This window comes from Schistocerca nitens, chromosome 9, assembly GCF_023898315.1.
Source record: "Schistocerca nitens isolate TAMUIC-IGC-003100 chromosome 9, iqSchNite1.1, whole genome shotgun sequence".
NCBI lineage: Eukaryota > Metazoa > Arthropoda > Insecta > Orthoptera > Acrididae > Schistocerca > Schistocerca nitens.
Genome location: NC_064622.1, coordinates 503,942,226 through 503,955,814, shown reverse-complemented (window position 1 = coordinate 503,955,814; position 13,589 = coordinate 503,942,226). Strand labels below are relative to the sequence as shown.

At 45.0% G+C, this 13,589-nt stretch overlaps 1 protein-coding gene across 1 annotated transcript in view; it reads right to left on the bottom strand.

Annotated features, from left to right (window-relative positions):
- Positions 1-13,589, bottom strand: part of LOC126204437 (serine/threonine-protein kinase SIK3) — a 538,421-nt gene that overhangs the window by 63,137 nt on the left and 461,695 nt on the right. Inside the window, exon 12 of the mRNA XM_049938826.1 lies at positions 12,667-12,779. Coding sequence (XP_049794783.1) covers positions 12,667-12,779 — 113 coding nt within the window. The remainder of the gene's footprint in view (positions 1-12,666; positions 12,780-13,589) is intronic.

The window sequence follows — 13,589 nt, the reverse complement described above, 5'->3', positions numbered from 1 at the left end:
AAAGCACACAATAACCTACAGCTCAATTTACAAAGCACTCGACAAAGGTGATCACATAACAGGCATCTTCCTTGACTTTACCAAAGCCTTTGACACAGCAGACCAAACAATTCCACTAAATAAATGGGACACACTATGTATAAGGAGGGTAGCAAATAAGTGGTTTCAGTCGTACCTGAAAAACAGAGTATAATGGGTAGGTATCTCTCAAATTCCTTTCACACCATTAAACACCTTTCTAGCCCAGAACACACTTATATTTGAGTCCCCAAGGAAGTATGCTTGACCCACAACTCTTTCTGATATATATATATCTATTTACTTACAGGATGTATATATAGCCACAGCAATCGCACAAATTTCTTTTTGTTTTTCTTTTTTTTATGTTTTAAATTTCATATATGTATTGTTTTCCCCAGAGTGTCAAACATAGTGAAACAGCACTGCCTGATGAAACAGTAACATTCCAATCACACAGGCATTGTCTAGTCCAGCCTGGATCTTCCCCTCCATCACTAGCTTTCCTGAACTGTGCAAATGGGAGTTATCCTACACATTCTCCACTCCTGAAATCGTCCTGCTCTCAAACTATGGCAACCTACTGTCCCCATACCCTCCACCCAACTGTTTCTGCTCACTCTGTACCGCCACCTCCTCACAATTCCCCCCCCCCCCCCCCCAATCCCCTCACACTCAATGAGTGCTGCTCTCTGCCAGTGCATCCATCTGTCTTTTCCCCTTATCTGCTCCTCTCCTTTCCATTACCCCTTCCCCTCCCTCCCTCCCCCACAGTCTCCTGACGCTGTGCATTTCAGCCCTGTCCTGCCACCTCTAGTTCCTGCACACTCCGCCAGATAGTGCCGATTCCTCTTCCCCTCCCTCCTACTATCTGTCCCCCCCTCCCCACCCTGCTCCGGATTGTTGCTCCTGTTGAACTTGTTTCTTCTGCAATCTGGCTGGAGTGGCCAGAGGTATCAGTCATGTGTGTGAGGTGTGCTCACATGTAAATGTGTGTGCACTTCTCTTTTCCAAAAATTATCCATAAGAAAAGTGTTTTTATACTGTCAAGGATTACCTGAAACGGAATGTAAGTATTGGTGACAATTATGCTAATGATTAACTGCTGTCATTAAGAGGAATTTTACATCAGAAAAATGTGCCTTTTGTGTGGACTAAAGACTGTCAAGACGCATTTCAGAAACTCAAAAATGCTTTGCCCAGTGACATATGTCTAGTGTATTTTGACTCTGCCAAGCAAGTAATTTTGGAAGTTGATACTTCTTCCTACAGAATTGGCACTGTAGTTTCGCACAGGGTTGGTGCACAAGACAGACCTATTGCTTTTGCCTCAAAGTTGTTAACTAAAACTCAGTGCAATTATTCACAAATAGAAAAAGAAGCTCTCGGTATTGTGTATGGAGTGACCAAATTCCATCACTATTTGTATGGTCGCGAGTTCTATTTGGTGACAGATCACAAGCCTTCGCAGTCCTTGTTTCACCCGTCAAAGCCAGTTCCTATAAGCACAGCTCAGAAATTACTACAATGGGCTTTGTTGCTTTCACAGTATCGGTATGAAATTGTGTACAGATCTACGATAAAGCACGGCAATGCAGACACTCTGTATCACCTTCCATTTGGCCCACACTTTGATTTTGTTGCATTTGCCACATCTTGTTGCCAAATTTTTTTCCTTGCACTAGAGAAAAATTGCACAGGCCATGGACGCAGACCCAGACCTCAATATAATCACATTTCTTGGCCTCATTCATTGAACAGTATCCAGAACTCAGTTGTGCACCAATATTTTGCACATCGGCATAACCTTACGATTCAACAGGGTGTGATAAAAGTTCAAAATGCAGGTAGACAATCACATGTGCTTATTCCCAAAGTGTTGCAAAAAGCTGTGCTGTGATTGCTCCATCAAGGGCATAGGGGAATTGTTCGCACTAAACAGTTAGCACGACGGCACTGTACTTGGCAGGGCACGGACGCCCATATTGAACAGATGACGTCACAGCGTCTGCACACTGACTTTGCAGGACCCTTTTGGAACAATTGTTGGCTCACAGAGGAGACTCTTTTAGCAAGTTCCCATCTGCGGTGACTACAAACTCTACCATGTCACGTAACACCATTCAAGTGTTGCCCTCGATATTTTGCATCGAAGATTTGCCAGAAGTACTTGTGTCTGACAATGGGCCACAGTTAACTTCATGTGATTTTGAACAGTTCTGTGAACGAAATGGCATTCGTCATCTAACAAGTGCTCTGTTTCACCCGCAGTCCAACGAAGAAGCAGAACGCTTTGTACACACTTTCAAGCAACAGATGGCCATGCTCCACACCATCCACACACGGGAAGAGGCACTGCAGCTCTTTCTTGCCTCCTACGGCTCCCACCCACGAGACGGACCATCACTGGCGGAACTTCTGCACGCCTGCCACCGTCGGACGCTGCTACACTTGCTACACGTACTGCAGCATCTGGCACCATGCAATCTTGTTCTTTTCAGGGTTTATGGCAACTGTGGGCACTAGGAAAGAGGCCTAATCCAGGAACACACTGCCTCTTCTACGTATTTGACTGCATGTCCCAATGGTTTCCAGCACTGCCACCAGAACCAAATTTGTGTGTGTCGTTTGCTATATGATTCTGCTGCTTTTCTTCCCCAAGGTTCATGGCTTCACAGGACCATGTGGCCTTCCCTAACGCCTGCTGGTGCATCCAGGGCACCCTGCGGAACAGATAGATGATGCACCCTCAGCCCTGCTGTCCCCACTCACTAACCCAATCGACCTGGACCCGTCATCACCATCGGCATCAGCATCACTGTCACCATCGGCATCACCGTCACTGTCATCGTCACACCGGGACGTGCCCTTGGGCCCGGACATGTGCCGTGGCAGCAGTTTACTGGAGGATCGTCCCGTTGCCTCGAAAGCCAGATGACGGGGTACGGTCAGGAGTACGCCATCCTCCACAGCCACGTCTCCTGGCTCATCTCTACACCCAGCATCCTTCTCCCTCCCTGCTGTCATTTGCAGCCTCACTGCACAACAACTGTGTGGCATTTCGGGGAGGAGGTGGAGGGGGGGGGGGGGAGGGGGAGTGCTGGCATAAGCTGGCGCCAGCACACTGGGCGACAGAGAGAGTGCGAGAAGATTGATAGAGGCAAAAGACAGACTCACAAGAAACATGCCACCAACACCCTCTCGACCACCAGTATTTGAATCACTGCCACGGACTGGAGGACCAGAGTATGTTCCAGTCTGTCATCGAGTGAGTCAACAAGTTGAGTCATCGGTCGCAGCCTAGTGGGAGTCGGCAGTTAGCTCAGCCTCTAGCTCAGAGACAGGCAACACATAGTGACCAGAATAGTGTACATAGTGGAGAGGCTAATGTGGACTATCACAGAGAGCTTTTACCACAACACCTGGGCTATCTTGAGTTAAGTAATTTCCTTTTCTTATAGAAAGAGGATACCAGCCCACAGTGATAATGAGACGAGACAAAAGCAACTCTCACACACGTGACCACAGTCTCTAGCAGCTAGTCTGGTTCTAGCTGCCAGAGCTTGTGGTCATGTTTTGACAAAAACTACCTTTCCATCTTTTTGTTGTGCCTTTCTGTGACTCAGCATCTCCACTACATGGTAAGTAGCAATTACCCTATTCATTATATTGTTACATTCCATCCTCGATTTTCCATTGTTAGAGATTATGTAGGGCCAGTTGTATGGAAAATGAATGATCAACTTTTGTTTACTGTGAAAAGAAAGTTGAGCTCATCTATAAAGGAGAATACCTGTACAGCCCATTCTCGAGTACTACTTGAAAGTTTTCAGATCCCCACCATGTCAGATTAATAGAAGACACTCAAGCAATTCAAAGCCTGATGTTAGATTTGGTTTTGTAGGTTTGATCAACATGTAAGTGTTACAGAAATGCTCCATGAACTGAAATGCGAATCCCTAGATGGAAGAAGTCATTGTTTTTGTGAAACACTACTGAGAAAGCTACAAGAAAAATCATTTCCAACTGACCGCAGAACAATCCTACTGCCACCGACAAACATCTTGTGTAATGTCTCCAAAGACATGATGAGAGAAGCTGGGGCTTGTACGGATGCATATGAGCAACCACACTTCCCATGGTACATTTGTAAGTGTTACAGGAGAGGGAAAGACCAGCAACAGGTCAGGGTACCCTCTGGCATGCTGCATGTAGGAGCTTGCAGAGTATAGGTGTAGATTTAGATGAAAGATTGTTTTGATGATTTTGTCAAAACTTTACAAACAATGAAAGTCACTTTTAAAAGCCATGTTACACACTCCTGGAAATTGAAATAAGACAACCGTGAATTCATTGTCCCAGGAAAGGGAAACTTTATTGACACATTCCTGGGGTCATATACATCACATGATCACACCAACAGAACCACAGGCACATAGACACAGGCAACAGAGCATGCACAATGTCGGCACTAGTACAGTGTATATCCACCTTTCGCAGCAATGCAGGCTGCTATTCTCCCATGGAGACGATCGTAGAGATGCTGGATGTAGTCCTGTGGAATGGCTTGCCATGCCATTTCCACCTGGCGCCTCAGTTGGACCAGCGTTCGTGCTGGACGTGCAGACCGCGTGAGACGACGCTTCATCCAGTCCCAAACATGCTCAATGGGGGACAGATCCGGAGATCTTGCTGGCCAGGGTAGTTGACTTACACCTTCTAGAGCACGTTGGGTGGCACGGGATACATGCGGACGTGCATTGTCCTCTTGGAACAGCAAGTTCCCTTGCCGGTCTAGGAATGGTAGAACGATGGGTTCGATGACGGTTTGGATGTACCGTGCACTATTCAGTGTCCCCTCGACGATCACCAGTGGTGTACGGCCAGTGTAGGAGATCGCTCCCCACACCATGATGCCGGGTGTTGGCCCTGTGTGCCTCGGTCGTATGCAGTCCTGATTGTGGCGCTCACCTGCACGGCACCAAACACGCATACGACCATCACTGGCACCAAGGCAGAAGCGACTCTCATCGCTGAAGACGACACGTCTCCATTCGTCCCTCCATTCACGCCTGTCGCGACACCACTGGAGGCGGGCTGCACGATGTTGGGGCGTGAGCGGAAGACGGCCTAACGGTGTGCGGGACCGTAGCCCAGCTTCATGGAGACGGTTGCGAATGGTCCTCGCCAATACCCCAGGAGCAACAGTGTCCCTAATTTGCTGGGAAGTGGCGGTGTGGTCCCCTACGGCACTGCGTAGGATCCTACGGTCTTGGCGTGCATCCGTGCGTCGCTGCGGTGCAGTCCCAGGTCGACGGGCACGTGCACCTTCCGCCGACCACTGGCGACAACATCGATGTACTGTGGAGACCTCACGCCCCACGTGTTGAGCAATTCGGCGGTACGTCCACCCAGCCTCCCGCATGCCCACTATACGCCATCGCTCAAAGTCCATCAACTGCACATACGGTTCACGTCCACGCTGTCGCGGGAGGGGGGGGAAGAAGGGAAGGGCGGAGGGAGAGGGGGGTAGAGAGAGAGAGAGAGAGAGAGAGAGAGAGAGAGAGAGAGAGAGAGAGAGAGAGAGAGAGAGTTTTGCCGAGAAATGGATTGTGTAGCTCTCTACAGACTGGAAACAGGCAGAATATACTAATTTCTGCATTTTAAAATGTATCAGTAATCATGACCTATTGCTAAAATGTAGCTGAAGTCAGGTGCTTCATTAAGTTGGAGATATGGGTTTTCCGGTTCAGGTTGTGTTCAACCTGTAGTCTCAAGAAATTGAACAGCTTCTACTTTTTGGATTTCATGGTTCGAACAGGTTGCATTTACAGTAATATTATATAACTGTTTCCTTGCATACTTGAAGAAATAACGTATGGAACTACTGACATATGAAAACTATGACGATATTTTATGATTAATAAATGTTCTACAAAGAAGGAACTGTATAACAAATGCAAAGACTATATTTCATAACCAGGGTACCAACTGTTTCACCAAAAGATTTTCCTCAGATTTTCAGGGTTTCCCAGGTTGAAATTCCATATTTCCTTGAATTAGATTTGTTGTGTATGACAACAAGTATTCTTCCAATTACTTTTCATGACTGCAAATAATTTTTTTTGTGTTGCCACATCACTTAGTAACAATTATTCCAAGTTCAGCTACGAATGAAAATGAGATGTATATGTTTTTTGTTGCTGTGAAACACATTGCCACATTTCATACCAGTAGGCTTGATCAAAAGGCAAGTATTGCAGAAATGCTCCATGAGCTCAAATGGCCATCCTTAGATGAAAGATGATGTTCTTTTTGTGAAACACTCTTAAGGAGGTTTAGAGAACCAGCATTTGCAACAGACTGCAGAACAATCCTACCGCCACCAACATACATCTCATGTAAAGACAGCAAAGACAGGTTAAGAGAAATATGGGCTAATACAAAAGCATATAGACAGACATCTTTCCGTCACACCATATGTGAATGGAATAGGAAAGGGAATAACTACGAGTGGTACAAGGTAGGCCCGTAGCCTTACTCTCTGCCATGCACTGCATGGCGGCTTATGGAGTATACATGTATATGTAGTGTTCAATCATTGTTGCTGCTGATAAATGTAAAATGTTTCATTAGAAACTTGTTTCAGTTGAGAAAACTCATATTTCAAATGCAGTCCACATTATTTAAACAGTGAGGTTCTTTAAATTTAGTCTGGAGTCAATACAAAAGAATACGCATAATGCCATGTTATTCATAATTCTGTAATAACAAATAGGGACTTGTATTCTGATGTATTCATAATACCTTTATGTACAGCTAAATGAATTGATAAAATTCATCTTTAATGCTCTCTAACCAGACCATAAAAAAATAGCTCCTGTATTTCAGCAAACTTTTAACAAAATAAATAAAATTTTGCACTCTGAAAACTCTGAGCAGACACAAACCACACCACATTTCTTCCTTGGTGACTGATCTATCACTATAAGTGTTACAGAAAACAGTAAATGTATCATACATTGCCTGATCATAAGAATTATTATAGTAATATAATTTCACATATAGAGTTCTCTAATGTTTTATACTCTTTTTCTGTGAAATTAAATGCAGAACTTAATCACCAAATTTATAATTTTCTATCACTTCAAAATTTTGATTTTTTCCTTTGATTTCTTCAGCTCCTTTCTGGGCATTTTGATATGTTTTTCCTCTTAGAGTAGTGTCCTACTCTTCTTTCCCCTTGCCTCCTGCACTACAATAGCCTGTGTTTGATGATGACACACTTTGTCTCAAATGTGTATTTCTAACACTGAGAAGAAGGGATTTCTTAGGGCTACATTCATTATCCAACACTGTTGCATGACACCATCACAGACTTAACAATGTAAGACGGTTGACTCATCTTTCATATTCTCAGACAGATTCTCGGGGTTCACAGAGAAACCTCACTGAATATTATAATTTCCATAGGAGAGTGAGGCCACCCTTACAAACATGAAGTATAACATTTTTTCTCTCCAGAAAATCAAGCTAGGAAGTCCAACTCATGTTGAGACCATTCAACAATATCTGCAATACATTGCCCTCTACAAATTAGATTTTGCACTGTTAGGACCGTTGATGGGATTACCTGCTTCCAAATGTAGCAACTCGGGGGGGGGGGATTGCGGCTCACCATAAAGATGATACTTTCAGTTGCAAAGAGGTACAACAAAAAGACAGTTGCACATCAAGCTGTCGGCCAAATCCTTCACAAAAAAACCATGCACTCATTCCCACAAATTGACACACCTCGCCCACCCCTGGCCACTATCTCTGACCGCTCAGGCGAGACTGAAATTCAAAAGTGTCTAATGGGAACAACAATCCATAGTGGACCAGTAAGGGGATGGGAATAACAGAGTACAGGTGAGGAAAGAGAAAACAGTGCTGCCTGGCAGAGCGTGCAGGGACTTGAGGTGGCAGACAAGGCTACCAGGTGAAGCTCAGGGAGGCTGTGGGAAAGGAAAAGAGGGAAAAGATTGGTGGGTGCATTGACAGAGAGCAGTGCACAATGAGTGAGTGGTCTTGTGTTGGGAGGAGGTGATAGGAGAGAAGAGGTAGAAACTGTTGAATAAAGTGTGTGAAGACAGTAAGTTACTGTAGGTTAAGGCCAGGATGATTTGGGGAGTTCAGAAAAGCTTGTGGTGGAGGGAAGGATCCAGTTGGCCTGGGGTGTGAAGCAGCAATTCAAATCAAGCATTTTATGTTCCGCTGCATGTTGTGCAACACGGTGGTCCACTTTGCTCTTGGCCACAGTTTGAGGGTGGCCACTGATCATGTGGATAGGTGATTGGTAGTCATACCAATATGAAAAGCTGAGCAATGATTGCAACACGGATTGTGCCTGCTTTCACAGATGCCTGGTCTCTAATGGGGTGCGATATACCTGAGACAGGCCTGGAATAGGAAGTACTGGGTGGGTGGATTGGGCAGGTCTCACACCTGGATCTTCCACAGGGATATGATCCCTGTGGCAAGCAGTTGGGATTGGGAGTGACTTAGGGATGGACTATGATGATGCGGAGGTTGGGTGGGTAATGGAACACCACTTTAGGAGGGGTGGGAAAGATCTTGCACAGGACGTTCCTCACATCAAGACATAATGATAGATAATCAAAGCTCTGATGAAGATTGTGGTTCTGTTGTTCAAGTCTGGGATGGTAAGCAGGGTACTCCTTTGTAGCTGGTTCTCGGGGATGGTGGGACTATTTGGTTTGTGTGGAGATACAGTACAGGAAATCTACTGCGGACTAGGTCTGGGCGATAGTGCACATCTGTGAGGGCCTTTGTTAAAACCACAGCATGCCAGGTAAGGGAGCTGTCGTCACTGCAGATACGCTGTCCCTGGGTGGCCAGGCTATATGGGAGAGAGTACTTTGGTGTGGAAGAGATGAAAACTGTTGAAATTCAGGTACTGTTGGTGGTTGTTGTATTTAATGTGCACAAAGGTGTGGATGGAGCTCTCACAGAGGAGAAGGTCAACATCTAGGAACAGGCATGCTGGGCTGATAAGAACCAGTTGAAGCAGATGGGAGAGAAAGTGTTGAGGTTGTGAAGGAATGCGGATAGGGCGTCCTGGCCCTGAATCCAGATCGTGAAGAGATCATCAATGAACGTGAACCACAACAGGTATTTGGCGTTTCGGGAGGCTAGGAAGGTTTCTTGTAGATTGCCCATAAAGAAGCTGGTATAGGAGAGTGCCATGCAGATGTCTGTGGATGTGCCACAAATCTGTTTATATATCCTCCCTTCAAAAGAATAGTAGTTGTGTGTTAGAATATAGTAAGTAAGGTGTTACAATGAATGTGGTAGTAGGTTTAGAGTCAGAAAGATGTCAGAAGAAGTAGTGTTCAATAGTGACAAGACCATGCGCAAGAGGGATGTTGGTGCCCAGGAATGATGCATCATCAGTGACAAGTAGAGATCCAGGAGGTAAAGGGGTGGGAACAGTGGGCAGTCAGTGAAGGAAGTGGTTGGCATCTTTGATGCAGGAGGCTAGATTCTGGGCAATAGTTTGGAGATGTTTGTCAATGAAGGCCAAAATTATTTCTGCAGGAGCATAATAACCAGCTACAATGGGGTGTCCAGAGCTGTTGAGTTTGTGGATTTTGGGGAGAATGCAAGAGGTGGGTGTGTTGGGTGTGATAAGGATGAGAATGGAAAAAGATTCAAAGAAGAGATTCTGACAAGGGCCAAAGGCTTTAAGCAGGGATTGGAGGTTATGAGGGACTGCTGGAATGTATCACTCTCACAGAGTTTATAGGCGGAGGAGTTAAGACAATTGGCGGAGGCCTTCTGCCAAGTAGTCACTGAGATTCGTGACAAAAGTAGTGGAGCCTTTGCCAGCAGGTTGGATCATTAGGTCAGGATCTGTTCTGAGGCTATGTATTGCTGCATATCTTCTGCTGAAAGGTTGGTGTACTTAGGAAGAGACCTGGGGAAGAATGGTGAGGCCAAGTTGGAGGGTAAACGGGGGCCGATTAGGTGGAAGAGTGGGAGGATCACAGTTGGATGTTTGTTTCAACTGGGAGAGACAGGGTTCAATGTTAGTATTTGGTTGGAGGTGTTGGGGGCAAAGAAGTGTTCCCACTGCAGTGATCAGAAGGAGTGTAGGTCTTTGACAATTCCAACATAGTTAAATTTTTTTGGCTGTACGTCTGAAGGTGGGGCTGTGAGGCCTTTGGGTAGAAGTGAAACTTCTGTGGAGCTGAAGCATTTTGTGGAAAGGGTAATAACAGTGTTGGGGGATTGTTTTGGCTCTGGATTTAGTGGTGTTTTGGAAGGGAGCTTTGGCAGATGTGGCAAGCTGAAAAGATGAGCTAGGTAGGATCCGAGTGGTGAGGACGAACACTGTGGGTAGGTCAGAAGCTGGATCGTCATGCACCAAGGTGGCAGCAGGATGTCAGTAGATTGGATAACGTATGAAGGTGGTGTGTTGAGAGCTCTTCCAGATGCTGGAATGCAAGGGATCCAATTTCAGAGACATGATGTATGTAGTAGTAATTGCACAGTAACAGTATCTTGTGGAGGGAGCAGAGGTGGTCCTGGGATGTATGAGCCATGGAGATGCGTTTTCGCAGTGCCAGATTTGTGAGCATGTCAGGGACTGACAGAATCTGAAAAGGTGAAGGTAATTGTGAAAGGAGGGTTGTGATCCACAGAAAGGAGCATTTATGTTAGGCTGCTTGGGAGGATTCCATAGTTTAGGCAACATATAAGGAACAGAGATATAGGACTCCGTGTTAGCAATTCCTAAAATCATCCGATCCTCAACTTATGGTAACCTACTGTCACTGTAACATCCACCCAAACATTTTTGCCCCTCCTGTCCTATCATCTACTCCCAACTCATGTCCCCTAACCTCACTGTGCACTGCTCTCTGCCAATGACACCACTGATCTCCCCCCTCCCCCTCACCTTTTTACCTTTTTATGTTCCCCACAGCCTCACGATTTTGCCATCACCAGGCAGCACTGTTTCCTCTTTCCCCACCCGCACCCTACTACACTTCCCTCTTCCCCACTCCACTAAAGATTGTTGCTTCAGTTAGACATGTTTCATGTTCAGTCTAGCCTGAGCAGCCAGAGATAGCAGCCACATGTTGCAAGGTCTGCTCGCTTGTGACAATGATTTCCTTTGGCTGAAAGCTTAATGTGTATCAGTCTTTTTGTTGTGCCTGTCTGCAACTCAAGGCTACATTTTTATGGTGAATACAAACCTGTCCTTTCCACAATTATTGTTAGTAGCAGAATTTTCTAACTACCTGCTGGTTGCACTGTAATGGTCATGTGTATATTTCCTTTACAAAATTTATAAAGTATTACCTACCATATACATTATGTCACATGTATATGGAAACCTAATGACAGTGTTTTTAAAAACCACACTGCCTACCGCCCAACATGACAGCTGGAACACCCACTGGGGCCAAGCTGACTACCACTGTGTTATAATAACATAATCTCCATACTCTTTCTCCTGGTGTTAGCCCAGATCTTCACAGGTTTGGCATTTTGGCAAGTCAATGCAGGTATGGCACTGTTTGTGGCAGAGGGTGTCCAGGTGCCCCTCTTATTGCTACCACTGACCCCCCACCCCCGTGGTAATTTGTACACCTTCCAATATAAAACATGTGACTTTTTGAAATGTCTGCAATTCACGTAACTGAGGCAGGATGTGCATACCAGACTGGTACTCATCTAGTCAGATGTGGCAAACTGCCTAAAAATCACATACTGGTTCATCGGCACAATGCCTGTCACTGTTAATCCGCTGGGTATTTTTGATACAGGGCAGGCCTCTCTGAATCCTGACAACCACCTCTGGGCATTCTGGGCCAAGATACTGGAGGTGGCAGTCAAGTGTGCATTGCGTATGCTTGCTTGTGTGTACGAATGGTATGTGCGGCTATCTGGGTGCATGTTAAAATAATACATGGCTGCTATTAATTCTACTGAAGGATTTTTCAGTCTGGATGACAAAACTATTGACATTAAAGAGAGATAGATAGATAAAACAATGGAAACTCCAGGTAGGAATAGCAACAATGTAGGAAGAAATAGTTTGCTATTTACCATAAACAAGACACCCAAGACACCTTAAGCTGCAGACAGGCACAATTAAAAGACACTTACATAGAGCCTTTGGCAACAGCCTTCATCAGCAAAAGAGAACAACACACAGCATTCATACACACAAGTAAACATACCTCATGCACACATGACCACCACCTCCAGTATCTTGGGCCAGAATGTCTGGAGGTGGCAGTCAGTACATGGTGTGTGACTGCTTATATATATGAATAATGTGTATTTTTCTCTTTTCCTGATGAAGGGTGTGGCCGAAAGCTCTATGTGAGTGTCTTTTAATTGTCTGCACCTTAATATGTCTTCTTTAAGGTAAGTAGCAATCCATTTTTTCCTATATTGTAGATGAGATACACAGATAGGTAGGTAGAGATAGAGAGAGATTGGGGGGGGGGGGACGAGAGATGGAGAGAGAGAGAGAGAGAGAGAGAGAGAGAGAGAGAGAGAGAGAGAGAGAGAGAGACTAAATCACATGAATGAAGCAGAAACAACTCTGGGAGAGCTGACCACACTTACAAGCTGGAGGTGCTCCTGGCTGCCCGGTTGGCTCCAAACGCCTTCCATCTGACGACTGAAAAACATCTGCAGGTTCGCTCCCCCGTCCGATGCTCGTCGACCGAAACCGCCAACTGCCAAAATCACAAATTTACCTGAGTAAAAGAACTGCTGCTGACAAAGTTGGAGACTCATCTATAATTAACTGTCACTAGTAAACTGTTTCAACTGGGACAGCTGCAAGTAACTGTTTTCTGCAAATCCCATAACATATGAACTACAGAGATATATCTCACATATTAATTTATCAGAAATGTATGCATTAAACTAGGACTGCCATCCTGAACTGTTCCAAATTACCTACACCTGCCACCTCTGAACAAAAGAAATTCTTAAAAAAAGAGCTAAAGCAAAATGTGTACAAATTTTTTATGCAGGTATAACAACACTTTGGTGAGTAATTTAACTCAGTATCAGCTATACCTGACAACTGGGCATGGACGGTGACAGCTGAGGTGGACGTAGCAACCACACATGAAGGGAAGTGTCGTGTTCACTCGTGTGTTGCTTCAGACTTCAATTCGATTGCATAACATGCACCTGACATGCCCTTTTCTGACTACAAAGTGAGTGGCTGCAGTATAACTGAAACCAGGTGGTGTCTGAGGCTAGAGATAAATCTTTACTCTACTAAACTGCTTCGACTCACCTATTTTGCATTTCCACAATAAATCTCAGGAAGAAACATGTGGCTGCTACTTGCAAATATATAGAGAGGTTTCACTGATGCTACTGGACCTATTTCCTTTTGAGTGCATAATTACGATGAAAGTTTGTGACAAATTACAATTATAAAAGTGTTGTAAATTCGAATGCCGAGCTTCACGTTTTGGGGGCATTAAACTTACCATCAGTAGTGGCATTTCCTAATCTCTTTATAAAGG